This window comes from Pimephales promelas, chromosome 2 (assembly GCF_988280905.1).
Source record: "Pimephales promelas chromosome 2, fPimPro1.hap1.1, whole genome shotgun sequence".
Classification (NCBI taxonomy): Eukaryota; Metazoa; Chordata; class Actinopteri; order Cypriniformes; family Leuciscidae; genus Pimephales; species Pimephales promelas.
In genome coordinates, this window is record NC_142770.1 from 4,046,730 (window position 1) to 4,072,200 (window position 25,471).

Here is a 25,471-nt window from a genome sequence, read left to right on the forward strand (position 1 = left end):
CGATTGTGATTAGTGAAGAAAATATTAATAGAAATTAAATGAAGAGCTGATATACCTTGGGTTTTTTTCAGTAAAGCGATATTATATGTTCCAAGAGTTTTCTTTCTTCTTGTCTCCTAGGCTGTAAAACAATGAAAAGCAAAATAATAATCAAATAATCAATTCCATTACCAGGACTAACTCAACTCGAGTCTGTGATTAAAATTACATGTCTAAATTACATGATAATGTGTGAAAGGAGAATTATATAATGACAGGACACTCATTTATATGACACTTTTAGCTCGTTCATACGTCGTCCTTTCAGTTTCGGGTTTCAATCGATCAAGTGTAAGCTATGTTCTCTCGATTAACCACCCCTTTCAATCCGATCGAAATATTTGTAATCATACACTTTGAGTTAATATATTTTTTTTAAATGAAATATCTGTAGTGACTAATTGATTATCACCGTATAATTACCGCCGCGCGAGCCACAAATGAAGCTTGGCGAGCCGCACGAAGCAGAACTCTGGAATGACACAATACATATTTCAGCACGTGCGAGCATACAACACCTGTGCTAATGCTAATAAGCAGCATAAATAACAATTCACGGAACATGACAAAACCAGATAAAAAAATAAATACCGGGGACAAACAAGACACAAAGTTGGTAGTAGCCATGTTAATTGATGTTGCATAGTCTTAAATGATATAAACAGAGGTTCAGTTTACAAGCAGGCTAATACACACGTCACAAATAATGCATAGCCTTTACTCGATTAATAGAATTAGGAGCTGACAGACTTTAGAAGTTAATTTGTGTATAGTTTAAAAGTCCAGGAGTGCACTTGGAAACAATCCAATTTTTTTTGGATAATGCAACGATCAAGGTAACTTACCAGCAGGGAGAGAGATGTGACACTGCCAGTGTTGCCAGATCCGTTTCATAGACATACAGTATATGTCTATGGATCCGTTTGACGAATTCCAGCCACCCGAGAGATCTCAAAAACCTGCCAAAATCACCAATAAAAGAATGTGATAATTATATCGTCATGACAAGTATCATTTACCTCTTTAAAACTAAAAACCAATATACTAAAATACAAATAAATAAATAATAAAAATGAATATTTTTTCCTGCCCGCAGATGAAGATATTAGCAGACTTTAACACTTGTGTTTGAATTAACACATAGAGTCCAGGTTGAAGATAAATTACCTTTTAAAGTCTAAAACAACAAAGGAAAAAAGACCAAACAATATGGAAGGTGGTCGTCATTTCTCACTGTAGTTTGTGCATTGTATTCAAACAAATCACACGTTTAGTTGCATAAAAACGAGTGAGTCTTTAGTTAGTAATTCTTTTATTAGATTCGATTTAACGTTATAGTCATTGTGCACAGTACAAGTATGCTGTTATTTGTTTTCTGTCACATTATCTCCATCTGGTGGTCAGATCAAGAACAACTGAGTCACAATGAGCTGAAACAGACTGCAGAAACTTAACAGTATAATGAATAACTTTCATTTTTCATATTTAATTATTTTCAGGACCTTCAAGCTTTTAATCAAAATAAACAACTTAGTTGATGGTTTAAAAATCAAATAAACTTTGTAGTCAGATTAAACTGTTGCTTATTATGTTTAATAATAGTACAGTATAGTGACTGTTTGGGTCGTGCGGATCAGCTGGAGACATTCATGGAAATGAGGACAGAACAACAGATCAATACATCATCCTCCACCTTTCTAAAGAAACAACTCATCTCTGACATTGACACGCTTCACCGTTGGGAGGAGCTTTTACTAGATTTGTTGCCTAAACATAATTGAGTCTTGACTGTGCATTGTTTACTTGTTTACTTCCTCCATGGTGCCATTCTCAGATGCTCGGTCAATTGATGTGTGTTCAGTGGAAAGTCATCGTTCCTGTTGTCCATCAGTGGTCAGATATCTCAAATTAGACACGACATTTGTGGTTGAGGATGTTGAGAATCTCCTTGAGTTGGACCTCCATTGTTTTCATTTTGGTGTCAATGATGCTGATATCAGGTACAACCGGTACATCGACCACTATAGCGGTGTGAGGGGGGTTTTTCTTTTCACAGCTCTCCCCATAGTAACCATCTGAACACTCACACATCCATTCATTGGAGTCCAGCAGCTGTTTGCACATGCCATTGTTGCATTGTTGGCAGACAGGCAACCTACGGGAGTAATAGCTGGAAATTTTTTTTGTACTTTGAGCCAACCCACAGTCATTTTGGTGGATGGGTGCTGGAGCCACAGCAAAATTTTCCCCATAAGCAGCATGTGTCGCTTTAGCATATTCAGTGAACTTGAATTTACGAGAAAAATGTGGATTAGGCCTCCAGCTATAACCACAGTCATGTAGTTTGTTCTTAATTTCACACTGTTTTTCTATAAAGCAATTATCGGCTGCCTTTCTAACTGCATTTTCATCTTCTACACTTGCTATCAGAGTGTATCCCACAGCGATGGTGATCGTGTCCTCTATAATCTTAGTCAGATCATATAGAATGTAATAATCAGCCTGTTTTGTGTCGTACACCAGCACCACCCAACTGTACCAGGTGTACTTCTTATCCAGAAACTCTTTTACCTTCTCAGCGATGGCATTTTTGTTGTCAGTACTGAGTCCTTTCCTGATCTCCTCCACATCTTCCTTCACATACGTAATGTGGTTGGTCAGGCAGTATTCCAGAGCTGATTTCTGAGCCTTATAGACGTTCTTGAACATCTGGTTGTGTTTGGCTTCTATCCCTGATGAATCCAGCCTGATCAGTTTCCAGTAGAACTGGTTAAGCACCATCCCCTTCCACATCAAACTGCTGAAATAGACGTTATATTTACTGATTTCTAGAAAGTCACATTTAAACTTCTTCCTCAGCAGTTCGTGGAGGTTTCCACTGAGAGACGTGTCTTTGACCACGAGGTAATGGTAGAGGTTGGCCACACTGGCTTCAGTTCCTGTGTTCTCGTAGTAGTTGACGAATATCTCTGCCAGTCGGAGTTTCTGCTCTTCATTTTGTACCAACTGATTTTTCTGAATGAGATCATTGAACTTGCTCCAGGCGTTGAGGATGCGGAGGGTCTTGAGAGTAGACGCTGGCGTAGTTAAACCATTCTACATCGGTTGCCAGGTTGGAGATCTGGATGGAGATAGAGTCCAACTTCCTGTTCACTTCTGCAAACCCTGTCTGCACGGCATTCAGCACCGGGTCATCCTGAGGGATGAAGATCAAGACCATGTTGACAACAGAGGCAATCAGACCTCCGATGCCAGGTGCCAAGCTGGCGACGTTGGCGAGATTCTTCATGACATTTGACAACTTTTTGGTATCAGTCTTTCCAATCACTTCAAAACTGTCTTTGACGACAGTGAGGAAGTTGTTTGCCACTTCCAAAGATTCACGCACTTTCTCTCTGTTTTCAAAAGGCTGGTCTCTCTTCACCCTGTGGGGTGGTGAGACGACAGAAGACATGGGATCATGTGACCGAGCTGAGGATGTTGTCCAGTAGAGAAGGATCAATGAAGCAGACAGCCAAGGGAACGCCATGACTGCAACACAGACAACACAACATGGAGTCATAAGATAAGATAAGATAACTTTTTCGTGTCTGAAGGAAACTTGTCTTAGGCACAAGTACATGAAAACCCATTCATAACTAGGGCTGGGCGATATATCGCACGATATTGTTATACGCATCTAATCAGTAAAACAGGTGTTCTGACATTCCATCCTACCCGTTAGATTGTCCTAACAAGGCTTACTGCGCATGCGCACATCAATAATACGTCATTTTTGTCACGCTGAACAACACGCCCATAATATTTTAGTACTTGCGCGAGATCTTCTTCATCTGAGGTAAGTTTTTCACTATTTATGTCAATTATTACATAGCAGTAATGAGAACTGTTTACTCTCACATTAAATTGATGAATTGGCGGGGAATTGATTTGATTGTTTGGTGTAAAATATAAACACACACACGATTATACTACTCGTTTATTTCATACTGGTCGCACAATCTGATGAGGTATTTTGCAACGTAAAATCATCCTACCGTTTATTTCATAGGACAATCTGAAGAGGTAACTTACTTTGCACTGTAAAATCACCGTAACATGGCCTAATAAGAAAATTCGGCAAAGTTACACTGAAATATTTTATGTACTTAGTCACAGACGCGACAGTAGGATTTTACGACGAGGTAGGATGAACCGATAGATTTTGCGCTACGGTAGGAAAATCTGACAAGGTAGGACAGATCGACAGAACACCGGTTCCTTGATTAGTAGTAAATCACCTTCACCTGCTTTCAGATGGAGCGCATTTACTACAAAGAGCCGTAGATCACTGACAAGCTGAGTCATATCGCGTTAATATCGAGAACATATCGCAAACGATAATTGATGCGATATGGCTCAGCTTGTCAGTGAACTACGGCTCTTCGTACACAGCAAAAACTTCATTGTTAAATTTAACACACATATACTTGTTGGTTTAAAGTCAAGGTAAATCACCCCATAAAACATTTTTCTCAAAGTATGTTGCTTTTTTCAATACTTATCACCCAATGCTTTGAAGATTATTGATAGACCTTTTTCCAAAAAAAAAAAAAAAAAAAAACTTGCATGCTACAAATGTGTTGAGTGATATATGTGAACTGATACTCACAGGTAGTCCGGGACTATACACCTCTGGCCTGTTTTATGATGCACCTTCACAAAGTCCAAGTGAATGCAGTCAGGCTTAATCTTGAGGTGAGATGAATCTTTAGGTTATCTGTAGATCAGATGTGTTTCAGCAGTGTCGTGAGGTCTCAGGAGATGATCAAGCAGATGCAGAGACGGGTCATATTTATACTCAAGATAAAGCAGAATCATCCATGATGTTCAGACCATCCAATCATATTACTCAAAGATCAACCCTACCATATATAGCATATTAAGAAATATGGTAACTCTTTAAATACGGTTCATTCACTAATGAATATCTACAGCGGAAAAAATGAGTAACCCAATATTAAGAATCTAGTAACTATTAACTAACAAGAAACTCTGATTAACAAATTAGTACGTAATAGCACACACATGAAAGTGGTGTAACTAATCAATAACTGAAAATGTGATGTAATAATTCATGCAAAACTAAACAACAACTAATGCAGGACCAATGACTAACACCACATTAATATTTTAACTGCTACTGTAAACGAATACACAATGTTGTTTGCATTATCGATATGATTTAGTAAAACTAATAATTAGCCTATTTCATAGAGAACTATATTTCAGCTGAATAATTTTAAAGAAACTGATTTTTAAATGCAGTTGTCGGCACCTTACCTGTCTGTGCCCAGTTTTCGGGCATTCCTCTGGAGTCGCATTGAATCCATATAGAGTCATGGAGACTACTGGAACATATTGAGTCATCAGCCATCAAAATATCATATAGTGATTTTATTATTTAACCTACCTCTCAAAAAATATGTTTTTATGTATGTCTCCTAGCTCATATAAGGGTGTGTGTGTGTGTGTGTGTGTGAATATCTTGTGAATGATTAGAAAATTCTACAGTTTATTGGCTTTTTATTAGTAACTACTGTAAGAATCATAGTAATAAAGACTTAAGTGATACTACTTCTAAATATTTGGATTTGTATTCTAAAGTGAAGATGATGGTATTGTAGTAACACTTGTGTGTAGTGTTGTAGTGTATGTGTATTTAGGTATGTAACAATTGAGTCATGATCTTTAGAATATGGATCCAAATATTTAGTAGTTCCTTCAGAAGTTTGTAACACTTGAGTCATACGTCTAGTCATTTGTCCTGCATTAGTTGTTGAATAGTTTTTCATGAATTATCTGGGAAGCATAAAAATATAGTTGATTAGTTAAGTGATTACCACTTGCATTACTTTCTAAATGTTAAATGTTCATCTGACTTGAGTTTCCGTTTGTGTGTGAAGATATAGTTCTTGTTTTGTCACGGTGTGTCCATGATGTGCACATAACATAACGAAAAGAAGTTACACAAGAGCAGCCTTACACAAGTACTGTGATAATAATCAAATGGCAGAAAAAAACTTAAACACATTATATCAGCAACAACACTATTGCTGCAGTGAAAGCTTAAGAGAACTGCCCCATCTTGGTTCTTCAACTCTCTGATAATCTTCATTTTCATGTAAATCTTGAGTACGCCTATCGTTATTCTCTTGATTTAAGCCTACTGTGCGTTTGGGTTCAAACTGAAAAGGCTGAACGGCAGACGTGTTCATCTCACTACTGTCAAAATTGGCTACAACCTCAGAATGCATTGAGACGTAAATAACTACGGCGGCCTACGAGTGAACGGATCTTCGACTGTTTTTATTAAAATCAAAAACATGTGGAGTGTTTTTGTATCACCTTTTTATAGCTGACGCCCACGTTAATCTTATAAGGCCAACATGCCTCACTAATCGGGGTACCCTTTAACCTTAACTGTCACCGTCCCGGTACCGGGACGCCTAACTTTACTTCACTATATTTCTATTAAATCCTAATCTAATTATGACAAATTATATATTTTTGGAAAGGTCTAAGACTTCTAATTAAATATTCGACCCCTGTTTTGTGTTAAAAATGATGTAGGAAGAGTAATTAATCAATTTATGACAAAAGTGCACCTAAAAAAATCTGCATCATAACAGGAGGTCTGACCTTTGTCACAAAAAGTTGATGCACCCACTTTTAATCATTGAAACTTCTGTTTTTATGCTAAAAGTTCATAATAAAACATATAATCTAGTAGTTTTCAATAAAAATAAAAAGTATAGTATAAAATTATCCTCTAAAAATGATAATATATATGTATATATTATCCTCTAAAATATAATAATATTTTTATCGCCTTTTTTATTATATCACACATTTTAGTAGTTATCATAAATTAGGTATCATTTGAAAGCTTATAAACTCAGAATTCATCCTGTGAAAACCATTTTATAATTGAACGTTGCGTTACCATAGAAACGGTACTTATTTGATGAGGCTCCTCCCCTTTTGGACATCCTTATATTTCATAATTTATGATCAAAACCTTTATTAATCTTGACAAAACACATATTGTCAGAAAGGTCTGAGTCTGAAGGTTCCAAATTTTGTGACAAAATTGATATTTGGACAGAAATGTATTATTGTTAAGGCAGAATGTACACAACTAAATTCAATGGAATTCAATGGCACCCGGTGGCTATTTTTGGTACTACGCCTAAACAAAATCTCATGGGAACTTCAATTTTTGTGATATCAACTTCAAATTTGGAACATAACTTGGTTAGATTTATGGCTTTGATTTTATAGTAATTTTAGAGTAAAAATATTTTGTAAAATATATATTTTATACAAAAAAAATATATAGTACAGTATATTTGATTTACTGTGAATTAAAACTTCCATAACGTTTTCATACTTTCATTTTTTGAAGTGTTTTCACTTCAGCAATATTCTGCTGAGTGTTTCCAAAACAAGACCAAACTTGGGTATATATTCCAAGGCATTCTTAAATTACAACCATTTAAGTGTGAATAGAGCATTTAACCCCCATTCTCAAAAAGGGGGGGGGGGGGGGGTGACAGTTAAGGGGTTAAAGAGTAAAAACAAGAAGGTCAGCTAATTCAACTTTAATAAAACTGTATATGTATATTAGTAATTCCTTTAGAATGATGTACAGTAGTAACACTAGATTACTAATGGGTTACCTTTACCTTTTCGCTAAATCATACCTCACTCTCTTTCAATGTTAAACTGAGTCTTCATGCTGGAAATCACACTCTGCTTTTGCGAAAAGTAAAAGTTTTGATTTGATTGACGATTTAAACAATTTGGACATTTTTAAATTTGGGGGGACTTGTCTTCGAGAACCACTGGCTCTAAATATTGCAAATGTGGTCATAAAACATTCTGTTCATAAATGGTTCACAATAATTCATTGATTTTAATGTGTCTATATGAAAAAGAAGCAAAATATGAAGTGGATGATATTTTGTCATTTACGCTTTGAAAAAAAAAATAGAGCAAAGACAAATAAATTAAGCAATTGGGTATTTTTCCTTCAGTTTGAGATGCAAGACAATCCATCAGACGAGTTTAATGTTAGAGAAGTTTTATTGAGTTTTACAGACAGCTGTAAAAACATCTGTGTCTTTCTCCCCTCGTCTGTTTTTGCTCATTCACTACTCCCATTAAACATTTTTTTAATGCTCAAAAAGCGTTAACAGAGTGAATAAATTCAGTAGACTAGTCAAATCTTGCACATGAAAAACACAATTACACACAGAGACATGAATAAAGAAGTGAGGAATACACCATCAACTTAAAGAAATATTGTAAAGATATTTTAACATCATTCTCGTTTAAGGTAAATGAGTGAAGATATTCTCGTTCACATTCATATCAGAGTCTCATAAAGAGAGAGGTTTACATTTTCTATTTGTATTTATTTTATGTTTGGCTTCATGATTGACTCACTTTTTCTTCTCTTTTTGCACTTGAAAAACAAAGAAAGATGGGAAAGGAGAAGTGAACAAATGATTAGCAAATAAAGCTGCTCTATTCAGCCTGATGTCATCTGTACTTTACTCATTTTGATAATGTACAGGCCAGCCGCGTACACACCCTAACACTATATTACGAGTGGACAACTGCCCTCTACGATAAACACAGTATGGCTGTGTCGACCCAGGCTGTAATCTACACGTGACCACGTTAAAAGGATTGTTGCTCCTAAACAGGTTTCCGCCCTGTGGAGTTCCTCCTCTGCCACAAACTGGGTTGATGACATTTTCATTTGCTTGTATGAAGGTGTTGACAGGTTTGCAGCTACCGTCAGGTGCAGTGATGCGTCTCTCCATGATTACATTGGTACACATTTCCACGTTCACAAGAGGACCCACATGCTGATTGCGGAAATGTTGATAACCGGGTGGTTGAGCATGAGTGGAGAACGACACACACAAGACCAGCAGCAGAATCACAGCAGACTGATGAATCTCCATGACTTGCTGAACAACACACACACATCAGAACACCTTTACTGACATTCGAGACCCTTCCTTTATTTTTACTTGCACATACTGTGTCTTAGTTCATTTAAATTGACCCATCTGTGCACGTTTTCTCCATAGATGATAACAATCCCTTTGTTTTCTGTATTTGTGTAAAATTGTTTTTGACTCTTCTTTGATTCCATCAAGTCCATTCCATTGAGTCAAGACAAATATCTTGTGTATAATATTAAAGTTCTTAACATTTAAAGTCAAGGTAAATCACCCCATAAAACATTTTTCTCAAAAGTATGTTGCTTTTCAATACTTATGCTTTGAAGATTATTGATAGACCTTTTTCCAAAAAAGAAAAAAGAAAAAAAAAGACTTGCATGCTACAAGTGTGTTGAGTGATATATGTGAACTGATACTCACAGGCAGTCTGGGACTAATACACCTCTGGCCTGTTTTATGATGCACCTTCACGAATCTTCAGGTAATCTGTAGATCAGATGTGTTTCGCAGGGTCGTGAGATCTCAGGAGATGATCAAGCAGACGCAGAGATGGGTCATATTTATACCCAAGATAAAGCAGAATCATCCATGATGTTCAGACCATCCAATCATATTACTCAAAGATCAACCCTACCATATATAGCATATTAAGAAATATGGTAACTCTTTAAATACGGTTCATTCACTAATGAATATCTACAGCGGAAAAAATGAGTAACCCAATATTAAGAATCTAGTAACTATTAACTAACAAGAAACTCTGATTAACAAATTAGTACGTAATAGCACACACATGAAAGTGGTATAACTAATCAATAACTGAAAATGTGATGTAATAATTCATGCAAAACTAAACAACTAATGCAGGACCAATGACTAACACCACATTAATATTTTAACTGCTACTGTAAACGAATACACAAGGTTGTTTGCATTATCAATATGTGGCATAGCAGACTTATGATTTAGTAAAACTAATAATTAGCCTATTTCCTAGAGAACTATTTATCAGCTGAATAATTTTAAAGAAACTGATTTTTAAATGCAGTTGTCGGGACCTTACCTGTCTGTGCCCTGTTTTCGGGCATTCCTCTGGAGTCGCATTGAATCCATATAGAGTCATGGAGACTACTGGAACATATTGAGTCATCAGCCATCAAAATATCATATAGTGATTTTATTATTTAATATTACTCATTTGGACCTGTGTAGTTATTCATTATCGATTGAACCATAAGTGTTACCAGAAATATAATAGTGAGCATTAAAATGTTAAATGTAGGATCTGACTTGAGTTTCCATTTGTGTGTGAATGTTTAAGTGTGTTTAGACATAGTTCTTGTTTTGTCACGGTGTGTCCATGATGTGCACATAACATAACGACAAGAAGTTACACAAGAGCAGCCTTACACAAGTACTGTGATAATAATCAAATGGCAGAAAAAGCTTAAACACATTATATCAGCAACAACACTATTGCTGCAGTGAAAGCTTAAGAGAACTGCTAAGAAAACAACAGAATGTGGCATTACCAAAGGACAACGTTTTTGAGGAATTAGGTGATTCAGATTTGTTGTGGCACAGCTACTAGAAGATTAAAAAACGGTCAGACTGTCGTCACGCTCAGTTTTAGCCTGCATCAGACAGGAAGTGCAATATTCGGGCTTCAGTCTTCTCTGTTGAAATCAATGGGGTCTCTCTGTCCATTTCTTTTACAGTCTATGCATCATCCGCCCTATATCCACTGTAGGAGCATTACTTGTTTTCTATTTATTATTGGTTATTCACTGTCACGTGGGCACAGGTGATCACTTCCGTTTTCTTTATTATGTAGCCGGGTGGTGTTTGAACTTGTAAAAAAGTACTTCCCCTTTATAGGGGTGATGAACTGAGAAATCGAATTTTCCTTGAGCTTTTGACATCTAAGAGGTCATCATATTATAAGAATATACTGTAAGTTTCAGAACTGAAAACGTCCTTGTTAGTCCAATAAAAGCTTTTATTGACACAGCCTCTAAAAACGACTCGTTTTTAAAAGTGGGGAACTATGACGACAAAGAGGATAAAACACCACCCCCACAGAAGGCCTGCTTCACCACGGCAGGTTTAGCCCCGCCCACCGATTCGCGCATTACACACATAAGTATCATACATGTACATGCTTACCTCGTGATGACAAACTGGATCGCTACGGAGCAATACAGAATATTGTGCAGTGCCTGGTTGTGCAAGACAGTCGCTGTATAAGCTTCCTGTGGATTCCAATAGGACTGCATGGATAAAATTTATTTTTAATGACGTTCCAGCTGATGAGGTAAAACATCGTCGTCTGTTCGCTTCATTTCACTGAGGATTGTTTTGTCAACAAGACTGGATTTGCAGACCGATTAAGAGTAAAGAACGGTGCTGTGCCGTCTATATTGGATCTGACAGGAATATTGTGCAACACACGGACTCTGGGTTGAACATGTATGGGCGAATCCGGTTGCCATTTGACAACATAGGACGTTTTCCCCCACGTACACCGACGGGTAAGTGAAACTCATTATAATATGCAAAACTGTCCTCCACTCGCAGCAGTGGGTGTTTACTTCCAAGTCTTCAGTGCGACACGCCCATAAAAACTGACTGTTTTTTAGGTAGGCTCATAACCAGGGTACAAAATAGCCTATTACTTGTTCATTTTGATGTTTTTGAATGCAAAAACCAAGCGAACGTTATAAGTTGACATCAGACAACAATATAATAACATTTAAAAAGCCAGTTCATGACCCCTTTAAGAAAAGCGAGCCCCTGATGATGACGTGTTAATAGCGCGCAATGCATTGCATGCAGAGAGAAACGGAAAACAACAGTGCATGAGATTAATCCAGCCGTGTGTCGAGTATCATCCTTGATTTAATTGATGCTCTATGTGAGTAAATGTGATGATAATCATTTAATCTAGAAAATCTAAAAAATTTGTTTCATCTTGTGTATGTGTATTTTGCGGATAGTTCGAGATGATCGAAGATGTTTGATTGCACGTGACTGCATTTTGAAATCTCTAGCTATAAAAGAGTTCGGTAAGTCAATTTTCAATGTAAAGTGCATAAGAAATGTGAATAACGTGTATGATATCCTGTGTATGTTATATTTGATTCTTGTGACATGGTGTTTGAAAGCACATGATGAAAATGCTAACAGGGGTTTTGTGTTTGTGTAGGGTGCCACTACCGTGTTTGTGTTTGCTATGAAAGTGTATTGTTTCACTCTAAAAGTGAGCCCTAACATTTGTAAAGATTAGACATTGAGAAAATTGACACTTTGAGACTTTACTAAATTATCTGTTAAGATATCTTTGGTTAATTATTCATTTTGAGTTCATACTCTTTTCTTTGGTTAAAGCATTACAGTGACCCCGTGTGGGGAATTTGAGTAGTGTGGTTGAGTGATAAATTATCACCTGTGACTTGTTGAACTACTCAGTTTAAAGCATTGAAGATCTTAAAGAACATTTAAACGATTGATTTAATAGAGAAAAAATAAAGCAAGTTGTAAAACGTGGTTCAGTGTCAATTGATTTGTTTTGTTAACTGGCAACAATTATTTCCTTTGTTGAATTGTTTGAGGCTGTGTTTGGAAGGGGCGAGTGGCGGTAGTTTCTGTTGACCGCATTGCGATTCAATGAATCATGTCTACATGTGATACCGAAAATAAAGGTGAAATCAAGTGAAGATCTTCAGTCTATTGTTTTGTTAACGATATGAGCAATGAGTGCAAGCGAGTCAGGAGTCATCCCGCTTCAGAGCCTCTGCGTGGCTGTTGGACGCCGCGAATATCCACGGTTTATCCACGGATGTCGCGGGCCGCGACAGCTGTTTTTCTATTTCTACGTCTTTCTTCAGTTGCAGCATGTTGAGCTCTCTCGTCCACCATATACAAAAAGCTTCAAATCGATCTTGATGAGTTTAAAAGTAATGGACAGTGCAAACACAACCTGTGTGTAAGAGCCGTATTTCACATTTCAAAATGCATATTTTCATATTTTATTGTGTAAATTTGATACAATCATTATTTATGTTAATTAGTATTTTCCTGTTAAATATACTTCTTTAATTTATATTTGTTCTCTCTGCGCATGTGCAGTAACGTTCATTTTGTAGCACATGGAAGAAAAGTTAGGAGCTCATGCAATTAGTGCAGAGGCTCGTTGGAAGAACACAAAGCTTGACCGTTTTAATAAGTAGGCTATAGTTTTTCTACAAACAAGTTGTTGAGAAGACATCGCTAAACAAGAGGATTATGCTGTAGCCTATGTAACGTGATGTTTTGTTGATTTGGAAGAATAAACAGTGATAAACGAACTACACGACTTCAAGTGTAAGTAAAGGCAAGAAGAACGCGTCAAAACTTGTGGAATAATTAAAGACACTCACATGTCCCGTACAACCTGTTTAACTCGTTGATGGGAATTTCATTCACGATTATTTGTTACTATAAATTGTTATATTTTGCGAAATCGTACCTCACTCTCTTTCACCGTTAAATTGAGTCTTTGCGCTGAAATTCACGTTCCTCTTCTGCGAAAAGTTAAACTTTGATTTGATTGGCCGTCTCTACAATTTGGCAATTTTTTTTTTTTAATTTTGGAGACTTTTCTTGAGAACCACTGGCTCCAAATATTAAAAATATGGTCATAAAACAATTCTGTTTGTAAATGATTCATTCTAATTCATTTATTTTAATGTGTGGATGTAAAAAAGAAACCAAATATGAAGTGGTTGATAACTTGTCATTTACACTTTGAAAAAAAAGAGCAAAGAAAAATACATTAAGTAATTGGATATTTTTTGTTCGAGATGCAAGACAATCCATCAGACGAGTTTAATGTTAGAGAAGTTTTATTGAGGTTTACAGACAGCTGTAAAAACATCTGTGTCTTTCTCCCCTCGTCTGTTTTTGCTCAATCACTACTCCCATTAAAAAGTTTTTTAATGCTTAAAAAGTGTTAACAGAGTGCTTAAATTCAGTAGACTAGCCGAATCTTCACATGAAAAACACAATTACACACAGAGGCATGCATGAAGAAAAGCAGTACATCAACTTGCAGAAATATTGTAAAGATATTTTTAAAATTATGCTCATTTTAAGGTAAATGATGATAGACAGTGAATATATTCTCGTCTCATAAAGACAGAGATCCTTTTTTTTTATTTTGTATTTATTCATCTATTTTATTTTTGGCTTCATGATTGATTGACTCACTTTTGCACTTGAAAAAAAAAAGATTGGAAAGGTGAAGTGAACAAATGATTAGCAAATAAAGCTCTGTGGTGCTCTATTCAGCCTTTCTTCAGTACGTGATGTAGCCTACATAACGTATAGGGCTGCCTCGGACACAACCCAACACTATACGGGCACGGATCGACGTCCCTGTATATTTACAGGGGGGTCTCGTCCCAGCTTTTAAATCACACTTGACCAAAAGATATGTCTTGTTGCTCATGAACTGGCCAGTTCGTTTGGCACAAATGGACGACTGAATAGCAGTTATATTTGCTCGTATGAAGGTGTTACGTTTGCACTGACCGCCGGTTGCAGTGATGTTTCTCCCCCTGATTACACTGTCACAGTTCTTCACACTCATATTAAGAGGAGCCACATGCGATTTGACGAAATTTTGATTAGGTTTTAGTTGAACACGAGTGGAGAACGACACACACACGACCAACAGCAGAATCACAGCAGACTGATGAATCTCCATGACCTGTTGAACAACACACACATCAGAACACCTTTACTGACATTCAACTTATAAAGCAGATTAGTAAATAAAATACTGTTGAGACCCTTCCTTTATTTTTTCTTGCACATATCTTAGTTAATTTGACCCATCTGTGCACATTTTCTCCATAGTTGATTCCAATCCCTGTGTTTTCTGTATTTGTGTAAAAGTGTTTTTGACTGTTCTTTGTTTCCATCAAGTCCATTACGTTGAGTCAAGACAAATATATATATATATATATATATATATATATATATATATATATTTTTTTTTTTATTATTACTCAATGCATTGAATATTATTGGGTTCAAATTTATTTTGATGGTCCCTTTAAAACATTCTGTTGACTATAAGTAAGGTTGTATATTAATAGAGTTAGATTAAGTTACATATAGTTGCAAAATTACTTATATTCAGTAAAATATCTGTTGGGGAGCATCTCAATAAAGTATTTGCGGATATTTAGCGTCGTATATGACGCTTTTGCAAAAGCGTAAACATCCGACGCACATGGCACCCTTTAACGTCAAATGAGGCGCAGATATATTTGGGCAGAAGGCGCCTCCTAGTGGTCTAACCCTAACCCTACCCCATACCTAAACTTAACCATAACCGAAGCGTCTTATTTGACGGTTAAGGGTGCCATGTGAGTTGGATGTTTATGCTTTTTGCAAAAGTGTCGTAGATGACACCTTTGGATGAGAATGCGTTGGACAGTCTAATACTCCAATGAGAGTTAATTGACATGTAATTGCAAAGTTACTTATAGTCAATAGCACGTTCAAAAGGGACCATCAAAGTAAAGTGTTACCGATTATTGATAGACCACCTTTTCCACCAAAAATGTACACATGCAACAAATATGTACTCACAGGTTGCAGTCTATAGTCTGGGATAGTAAACCTCTGTATTACGATGCACCTTCGCAGTCCAAGTGAATGCAGTCAGGCTTAATCTTGAGGTGAGATGAATCTTCAGGTTCTTCAGATCAGATGTGTTTCAGCAGAGTCGTGAGGTCTCAGGAGATGATCAAGCAAATGCAGAGACGGGTCATATTTATACCCAAGATAAAGCAGAATCATCCATGATGTTCAGACCATCCAATCATATTACTCAAAGATCAACCCTACCATATATAGCATATTAAGAAATAAAATAACGAGCAGTTAAATATTCAAATGTATACACGAGTTCCCGTTTGCTTGTGAATGTGTAAGTGTGTCTAGACCTAGTTCTTGGTTTGAGGTGTGTCCTGTCCCATAACAAAAGTAGTTACACAAGAGCAGTCTTACATAGCATTAATGATGTTTCAAAGTCTAGTTAATACTACATCACAGCTCCTTTATCTAGAGTTTTAAACTATTGTTGTGATTCACACTGTTGATTTGATTGTTTTACTCTAAATCGATGTTTGTCAGATGAAGTAACTGATGCCAATACACTCTCAGAAAAAAAGGTACAAAAGCTGTCACTGGGGCTGTGCCTTTTCAAAAGATACACTTTTGTACCTAACGGGTGCATATTGGTACCTTAATGGTACAAATTAGCACCTAAAATGTTTATAATAGCACATAAAATTTACATATTAGCACCGAAAATGTACTTATTAGCACCTAGAATTTACATATTAGCACCTAAAATGTACTTATTAGCACCTAAAATTGACATATTAGGACCTAAAATTTACTTATTAGCACCTAAAATTTACTTATTAGCACATAAAATTCACATATTAGCACCGAAAATGTACTTATTAGCACCTAAAATTTACATATTAGCACCTAAAATGTACTTATTAGCACCTAAAATTGACATATTAGGACCTAAAATTTACTTATTAGCACCTAAAATTTACATATTAGCACCTAAAATGTACTTAACACCTAGAATTTACATATTAGCACCTAAAATGTACTTATTAGCACCTAAAATTGACATATTAGGACCTAAAATTTACTTATTAGCACCTAAAATTTACATATTAGCACCTAAAATGTACATATTAGCACCTAAAATGTACTTAGCACCTAGAATTTACATATTAGCACCTAAAATGTACTTATTAGCACCTAAAATGTACTTATTAGCACCTAAAATTGACATATTAGGACCTAAAATATACTTATTAGCACCTAAAATTGACATGTTAGCACCTAAAATGTACTTAGCACCTAGAATTTACATATTAGCACCTAAAATGTACTTATTAGCACCTAAAATTGACATATTAGGACCTAAAATTTACTTATTAGCACCTAAAATTGACATATTGGCACCTAAAATGTACTTAGCACCTAGAATTTACATATTAGCACCTAAAATGTACTTATTAGCACCTAAAATTGACATATTAGGACCTAAAATTTACTTATTAGCACCTAAAATGTACATATTAACACCTAAACTTTACTTATTAGCGCCAATGTACATATTAGCACCAAAAAATGTACTTATCAGCACCTAAAATTTACATATTAGCACCTAAAATTTACTTATCAACACCTAAAATGGACAAAAGTTTACCTTTTGAAAAGGTACAAACCCAGTGACAGCTTTTTTGTACCTTTTTTCTGAGAGTGTATAATGATTAGACACACAAAGTTAATTGCAGACCAGAAATGAAATGTAGAATATGGGAAAATAAAAAGCACATTTCAAATGTTTTATTCACTGTGGTGTGATTGTGATATAGAGATACCTGTTGATAACAATGTCTTTGAACTAATTGTATAAAGTGGACCAACTCATTAGTAACATTTTTAAGGTGCAACATTTTAACATTTTTAAGTAACATCTTTTAAGGTAAATGATGAGAGACAGTGAAGATATTCTTGTTCATATCAGAGTCTCATAAAGACTGTGAGAGGGGTTCATTTTCTTTTAAGAAAAGTTGAACTTACTGTTCTTCGAAAGGAAATAAAAAAACCAAATGTTCCTGATTTTTCTCAAATACAATTAAGTATGTTCAGTATAAATGGTGTGTTCATGTTCTGCTGTGCTTCATAGACTTTGCTCTCAAACTGTGTCATGTTTACAGCACAAGAACTGATTAAAAACTACAACACGCAAACCTCTTACTGCGGTCAAGTATTTATTCTTCTTTTTTATTTGCTTCAAGCTTGATTCTGATCGTTTGATTGTTGTTGTTGTTTTTCCACTTGGCAAACAAAGACATACAGAAAATGAGAAGTGAATAAATTATTTAAAAATATTGTATTGTTTTTGTATTGTTATAATGTACAGGCCAGCCACCCACACACCCCAACACTATATATCGAGTGGACAAACCCCCTCTACGATATTCACAGTTTGGGGGTCTCAACCCAGTCTGAAATCTACACGTGACCACAGGAAACTGCTGGCCGCTCTTAAACAGGTTTCTGTCTTTGTTCAGTTGATTTCTTTTATCACAAACTGCTTTCAGCTGGTTTTCATTTGCTTGTATGAAGGTGTTGACAGGTTTGCATCCTCCGTCAGTTCCAGTGATGTTTCTCGTTCTCATTTCACTGGTGCACTTCTGCACATTCATATCAGGACCCAAATGCTGATTGAGGAATTTTTGATACCGACGCTTTATATCTGCTGGTTGAGCATGAGTGGAGAACGACACACACACGACCAGCAGCAGAATCACAGCAGACGGATGAATCTCCATGACCTGCTGAACAACACACACATCAACACACCTTTACTGACATTAGACTTCTTAAAGCAGTTTGGTTGTAATTCATTAAGAACATACACTCTAAAAAATGCTGGGTTGTTTTAACCCAATTTTGGGTCAAATATGGACAAACCCAAAATGCTGGGTTAAAAATGTAATGTAAAAGTTTAACCCAACGGCTGAGTTAGTCCATATTTGACCCAAAGTTGGGTTAAAACAACCCAGCATTTTTTAGAGTGTAGGCTACTCAATAAAATAAATGATTGGACCCTTCTTTTGTTTTTACTTGTATAGTTTAACCCAGCTGTGGCGGTCCCTTTGTTTTTCTGTATTATATATTTTATACTTCCTATAAAGTTCTGAATTTCTTACCTTGTTGTGGGTAAATGAATATCTTGCTCTTCTTTTGCCTGAAGGCTTCACAATATCAACAATTACAGAATGAACAAACCGAAACTTGCAAGCACAAGTTTAGACTTCAGTGTTGTCCGTCAGTATCGCAGGAGTTTTTATTGCAAACCTCACGTGACCTTTAAACACGACCTTGACCAAGTCATTCAGTTGACGGGAATTTCATCGCCCTTATTTGCTTGCAAATATTCAAAAAGGAAAACATTGATGTTTCAAAGTCTAGTTGATATGAGATCCTTCATATATATATATATGATCTAAAATATGTGTTGTGATTCACACTGTTGATTGGATATTTATTGCATCATCACTGTCCTCATCATTGCTTGGGACATAAAGGTGATTTGCACGTATTCAGTCATCAAAGATTTAATTGTTGTGCATAAAAATATACTTACACACCTCGGGGCCTTAGCGACCCTATATGATTTTAGTGATGATGTTTAACAGTATTTTTGCCACAACAAGGTTTATGGTCACCACCTCAAAGAGCATGCACATGAAGTCCAAATTAAACATGATTTAATGACTCGTAAATGTAAGTACACATTGATGGCCTAAGACACGAAACGAGCGGTTTGTGTGAGAAAACAAAGCGCATGTGCCCTCAGATCAGTTGGACGTGGCTGTGATTACAAGAGGTAAAACGATATAAACACTGTTCGTTTTCTCACACAAATCGCTCGTTTCGTGTCTTAGGCCATCAATGTGTAATTACATTTACGAGTCATTAAATCATGTTTAATTTTGACTTCTCTGTGCATGCTCTTTGAGGTGGACCCCCTTAGCCTCCAGTGTATGACTGATAGACAAGAACAGTTTGACCTAAAAATATCAAAATTGAAAATACTGCAGAAACAAAGACACCTACATCTTGGATGCCCTTGAGGTAAGAAAAAACATATCAAAATTAATTTCAAAGTGAACTATCCCTTTTAAAGGTTCAAGGTCTAATGATTAGACACGCAAATCTAAAAAAAAAAAAATGTAGTTCTGAAATGATAGATGTAGAAGATGGTAAAATAAAATGCATATTTTAAATGTTTTTTTCTACAGTGGTGTGATTTACCCACTCGCTCTTAAAGATGCTATATGTATTTTTTAGCGCCCTCTATCGGTGATGTTTCAGATTGCAACCAATTTTTACGAGCACTCACAGTACACGGCAACACTGATACTTTCAACCGATAAGGGATGAAATGTTATTTTACCTGCATGCATGCATGTGTATCTTGGCAATTAACCACAAGTTGATTGCAATTAATTACACAGATCACGTTTTACAAACGGGTAAAAATTAGCTCACTTGTCATAATGACATTTGTGTGAATTAACTTATGATCGACCCATCGGCTTGTCCCGCAAGCTTGATCATTCGATCTTCATCAAAACCCACAATATCATTCTACTTTATAGACTTTCAGGAAAAAAACAAAAACCTGTGGCCACAAGAATTAGCCTTCCTGTTCGATTTTGATCTAGGAGACATTTGAAAGGGACATGAAGTATGAGCAAAAGACACAGTAAATCAATCAAATGAATATAATGAATAAGTTAATAACGGTAGAACTACTTATACATTTATTACAGGAATAAATGTAATTAAATGTAATGTAATGTAATGTAAATGTAGGCCCGTAAGTGTTACCAGAAATATAATATTGAGCGGTTAAATGTTCAAATAGTTTCTGACTTGAGTTTCCGTTTGTGTGTGAATGTATACGTGTGTTTGGACATAGTTCTTGTTTTGTCTAGATCCATGATGTGCACATAACATAATGACAAGAAGTTACACAAGAGCAGCCTTACACAAGAATTAAGATAATAATCAAATGGCAGAAATACATTTAACACATTATATCAGCAACAACACTATTGCTCCAGTGAAAGCTTAAGAGAACTGCTAGAAGAAAACAACAGAATGTGGCATTACCAAAATTAATTAATATTGGCACTGTATTTTCTCATTTATTACAACTTCCGCATACAACATGAAGTACAGTTCAGTGTTATGACCTCCCAAATAATCATGGGTCTAAAATTGACATTAAAAAGAAATACATACAAGTGTGCTGAGAACCACATATCCAGATGACTGTCGTGCGACAGATACATTTATTCCGTGTAAAGGCAATATAATTAATGTGTAATAATGGTGAAGCAAAAATAAGATTGTAGATGTCACAGTCACCAACTCAGTAACCTGTCACTACACTTCCCAGCATTCCTCCTGGTCCCCACCCACCTGCACTTAGTCAGCCGTCACCACACCTGCACTCACCTCAGCAGCTGCTGAACATCAGATGTCGAGATGCCTGACAATATCCAGTTTTCCCCTGGAACAATTGGAGGCAGTATAGGCAGCTGAACTGTTTTTAAAGGAAACAAATGGCCGACACGCGCTTGCACCCCCTGCTTCTGAGATCGACTAACAGCAGAAGGAGATAATGCACGATAATCCACTGCGTTTCCTGCAGTTCCTGGATGTCAATGTTGAATTTACTGTCGAATGTGATCCACTGCATTTGTGGAAGTGAATTTGCAAAGCTAAATAAAATGCACCAAAAACCGCCTGTTGAATATTATAGGTTGTATTTTAAATCAGTTTGTGAAATATGAAAGGTGAATATGGAGTATGGAAATTTTACTAATGAAAATGAATTTGAAATGTTTCGAATTTAAATATTCACTGCTTAAATATTCAGATGCAAACCCTTACAACAAAATGCATTCAAATACAAGTAGGGTTAATGCAATGCATATTGCTTTTTGTTTCAAAAACATTTGGCACTTAGCCGGGTTCGTCACTTGTTGTAGTCCCCCCAGAGAAATGTCCGTTGTGTTGTGAACTTTTACAGCGCGTTTCTGTAATTGCAGTGCATTTCCATATTTGCAGCGCATTCCGTATTTGGTTGTGCTCTGAGCATTTGAAGCACACGTGTTGTGTAAAATCGATTTGAATTCGTTGGTGTTTTTTTCTATTTGCATGTGTTTTTTTCTATTTGTATGTGTTGTCTTATTTGCAGTGCGTTGAGCTCTCTCGGCCACCGTACTTAGTAGGCGAGAACAGTAGGCGAAAACAGTAGCCTTGAAAGAAGCAGTACATTCGAAACGTCAGTATTTACAAAAGAGTAGGCGAGAAGTCATAGATATATAAAGGCTAGATGTGTTACGGCGGAGTTTCCATCGTCCTCACCGGCGGCCATCGATCTTGTCACAGACAGGCTTTCTGATGGGCTCTGTGGTATCTGATGTAAGAAATACTCTTATCTCGTTGAAATCTTGACGGATTTACAAACAGTTTGGTTTCTTACAAATGTTATTAACGTGGCTATAATTCTGGATGATTATTTATTACACTTATTATTCATTAGTAGCCTATGCAGTATCATAACTACATCTCTGCCATTTATAAAAAACCAGACCGTTTGAAAATCGGTATAAAATTGAGAAAGTTACGGTTATTTAAAAAGTACATGTACATGCAACCAGTGGGCGAGCTGCCTGTGACAAGATGGCCGCCAGGTGCTGACGTCGACCTCCATTGGCCAGCAGCGCGGACGACACACTATAAACAGTTCTATGGCGAGAAGTTCCCGGATGTCTTACTGCTTTCGCGCAGATTTTGAATGCTCAACCGATACACTCTTCTATCACAGGAGGCCACGCGAGAGGACATTACGTCATTATCAACATCGCGGAGATCAGCGACGCGGGGGTTTTCAAATGTGAGTAAACACGGTTCCTTGTGTTTAAATCATATGTGTTAAACTACTATAGAGTAAACGTTTTTACTTTTGGTGTAAAAGTTAGACAGTTGTTGTGATTTTGCTGTAAAAACATGTTATAGCTAGTTAACCGGGGATGTTCACCGATAGCTGAATAATAATATTTTTTCTTTTTAGTCACCATTTCAAACCCTGAGTTCACTGAGTACTGTGTCCATTTAATTCATTAGACTGGGTTGTGGGAAACTCAATGTTTTAGAAGACACATTTCGTGAAAAGAGAACATGCTTTCTAATAAAGAGGAAGTTAGAAGGGTTTTCTCACAACAACTACCCAAAGCTATGATTTTGCCTTCTATTTATAGCTACTTGTGCAAGAACATGGGCATGGGAACTAAAAATCTAACTGTATATCAAGTGCCTATAGTAACAGAGAGACCTTTATGAAAAAAACAGAACCAATCACAGTGATGTGTGCTTACTTACCATGCTTTACTGTATAAACTTGTGTGATTCTTTCGGTGGGTGAGTTTCTCTGATGTGACTTAGAAAGCTCCTACAGGCTATGAATAAACACAAGGAATAAACACACTGAATCAAGATAGGGCACTAGAGATTCTTGGTTTTTATATGTTTTAGCTTAGCTCAAGGGCATCCAAGATGTAGGTGTCTTTGTTTCCATAATATTTTCAATTTTGACAATTTTCAGTCAAACCGTTGTTGTCTATCAGTCATACACTGGAGGCTAAGGGGGTCCACCTCAAAGAGCATGCTCAGAGAAGTCAAAATTAAACATGATTTAATGACTCGTAAATGTAAGTACACATTGATGGCCTAAGACACGAAACGAGCGGTTTTTGTGAGAAAACTAACAGTATTTATAGCGTTTTTGCCAAACATGAACAAATTAAAAATGTGCTTAACGACTAAATTTTAAGGGTTTTTTTGTGCGTTTGTGTGTTTATCTGAAACAACATGGTTAACTAAAACTTGTATAATGGATGGGAATAAATATTTCAGACATGATAGGAAAATTGGTAGAGAAGGAGATCTCCTTGTTTATGTTAAAGAACATTTCCAACGTGAACAAAACATGAATTTAAATGTATGTCATAGTTTGGGTGTTTGTTTCTTGTTCCAGACTGATCTCATGAAATTGCATGTGTATGACACGCCAATTCGTATTTCTATTTTTGGCGAGCTATAATCGCGCATAATCGCTTTTCAGCGTGTTTATGAACGCCGTTGACTTAACGTTGACTTGAAAGTGGCGTGTATGTTTACGCAAAAGTCATGATGTCATGTTGCTTGTTCCTTGTTCTGGTCTGTCATGTGATCCCTTGTTTTAGTGATCCTGCCTTGTGTTCCCTTGTCTGTTGTCATTGATTGATTGTTTGAATGCTCACAGGTAACCCTTGTCGTCAGTCCTGTGTGTATTTAGCGAGCCCGTTCTCATCGTTTGGCGTCATATAGGTGATGCCATATGACCATCCGTCGAAATACTACGCACATGGCACACTTAGGGTTGGGTATCATTTGAATTTGAACGATTCTGATTCCGATTCCGATTCCATGTTTCGATTCCGGTTCCTAACGATTCTCGATTCCGATTCTTTTAAGAGGCAGGGTCAAAAAAGTTTAGCTAACCTTGCTAACCAACGGCCTTTCTGAAGGAAATACTCCTTCTGTAAAAATACTCCTTTTGTCACAAATTTTACATTTTGTCGAGATTTCGTTATTTTTAGAAAAGTGAAGCCACACTTTGGATCGCCGACGTAAGGTACTCATGTTCGACTCGCGTGGTTATGCCAACAACACTTCCGGTAGACGCTTCTTCGTTGGTGTTGTTCAGCGGTTTCTTCTTCTGCTCGGCGGACTGTGAATATCGAAACTTTTTTTTTTTTTTTTTTTTTTGTGAATATCGAAACTAGGAATCGAAATTTTAACTTTTGAACGATTCCGGGAAAAACGAAAAGTTAATCCCGGTTCCAATCGATACTCGATTCTCGATAACCAACCCTAGGCACACTTTAGCGTCAATATAACACGCAAACCCAAGGCGTCATACAGGTGACTGGCATCCTTTAGCGTCAATGAGACGCAGACCCTACCCCAGAACTAAACAACAGTGCCAGACTGATCTCATGAAGTAGCGTGTGTATGACACGCCAATTCGTATTTCCATTTTTGGCGTTCTATCAACACGCATAATCCCTTTTCAGCGTGTTTATGAACGCCGTTGACTTAACGTTATTACTGTATATATAAATATATGACCTACCTCAACCCCGTCCCTAAACTTAACCGTTACTGTCACTTCCAGATTTAGTATATTTTGCTCGAATATTTGGCGGTGTGTACAGACACGCGGAATGACGTGGACGTTATTGCCGTAGACATGCACGCATACACGCGAATAGCTCAAAATGCGTCGAGATAACACGCCACTTGACTCGAAATTGGCGTGTATGTTAACGCAAAAGTCATGATGTCAGTTGACAGTGCGTGTTATATTGACGCTAAAGGGTGCCACGTGCGTAGTATTTTGACGAAATGTCATATGGTGTAACCTATATGACGCCAAAGGATGACAATGTGTTGATTTAGCCCTGTGTTTCAGTCTTTTTCCTTGTCTTTAGTTGATGTTGCTTCATGTGTGGTTGGTCCGTTATCGAGTCTTGAGTTTATTTGTAAGTTTTTAGTTCTTTTAATAAAGTCCTACTTTCAATAAAGTCCTAGTAACAGTTTGCCGTTTTAATTGCTTTATATTTGCAAATGTCTTTTACTGTAGTGGCAGTTTATAGAGCCCCTTGCTTCATCTGATATTTTATTCTGTAATCTTT

The 25,471-nt window shown here is 36.6% G+C and overlaps 1 protein-coding gene and 3 pseudogenes across 9 annotated transcripts in view; all 4 read right to left on the minus strand.

Annotated features, from left to right (window-relative positions):
• The window catches only part of LOC120486657 (ribonuclease-like 3 pseudogene), a 39,527-nt pseudogene that overhangs the window by 1,097 nt on the left and 12,959 nt on the right, over window positions 1–25,471 (minus strand). The window contains exon 1 of one of the 4 annotated variants that reach the window (XR_016146922.1): window positions 18,863–18,941. The exons of 1 other annotated variant lie outside the window; for it this stretch is intronic. The product of XR_016146922.1 is annotated as a ribonuclease-like 3 pseudogene, transcript variant X1 (transcript). Of the gene's footprint in view, window positions 1–15,698; window positions 15,825–18,862; window positions 18,942–25,471 lie in introns of those variants that run through there. 2 more of the 4 variants (XR_016146925.1, XR_016146924.1) reach the window with 2 other exon arrangements.
• On the minus strand, window positions 1,335–4,871 carry LOC120487981 (uncharacterized; annotated as a pseudogene). Its single transcript, XR_016146774.1, has 2 exons — window positions 4,691–4,871; window positions 1,335–3,570 (listed from the first exon to the last, which is right to left on the minus strand). The product of XR_016146774.1 is annotated as an uncharacterized LOC120487981 (transcript).
• On the minus strand, window positions 8,148–10,353 carry LOC120487986 (ribonuclease-like 3). 2 transcript variants are annotated; one of them, XM_089121692.1, is made up of 3 exons: window positions 10,123–10,353; window positions 9,480–9,545; window positions 8,148–9,062 (listed from the first exon to the last, which is right to left on the minus strand). In XM_089121692.1, the coding sequence occupies exon 3, from the start codon at window positions 9,054–9,056 to the stop codon at window positions 8,637–8,639; it is 420 nt and encodes a 139-aa protein (XP_088977818.1). In that variant the 5' UTR covers window positions 9,057–9,062; window positions 9,480–9,545; window positions 10,123–10,353; the 3' UTR covers window positions 8,148–8,636. The 2 variants fall into 2 exon arrangements, with proteins under 2 accessions (XP_088977818.1, XP_088977817.1); XM_089121691.1 differs by lacking the exon at window positions 10,123–10,353 and having other exon boundaries at window positions 9,480–9,600.
• LOC120486646 (ribonuclease-like 3 pseudogene) lies at window positions 17,475–18,948 on the minus strand (annotated as a pseudogene). Of its 2 annotated transcripts, none has more exons than XR_016146926.1 (2): window positions 18,863–18,948; window positions 17,475–18,487 (listed from the first exon to the last, which is right to left on the minus strand). The product of XR_016146926.1 is annotated as a ribonuclease-like 3 pseudogene, transcript variant X1 (transcript). The 2 variants fall into 2 exon arrangements; XR_016146927.1 differs by having other exon boundaries at window positions 17,475–18,484; window positions 18,863–18,946.

Excerpts from the sequence above, each read along its gene's own strand:
- LOC120487986 (XM_089121692.1), bottom strand. The coding sequence starts at position 9,056 with ATGGAGATTCATCAGTCTGCTGTGATTCTGCTGCTGGTCTTGTGTGTG.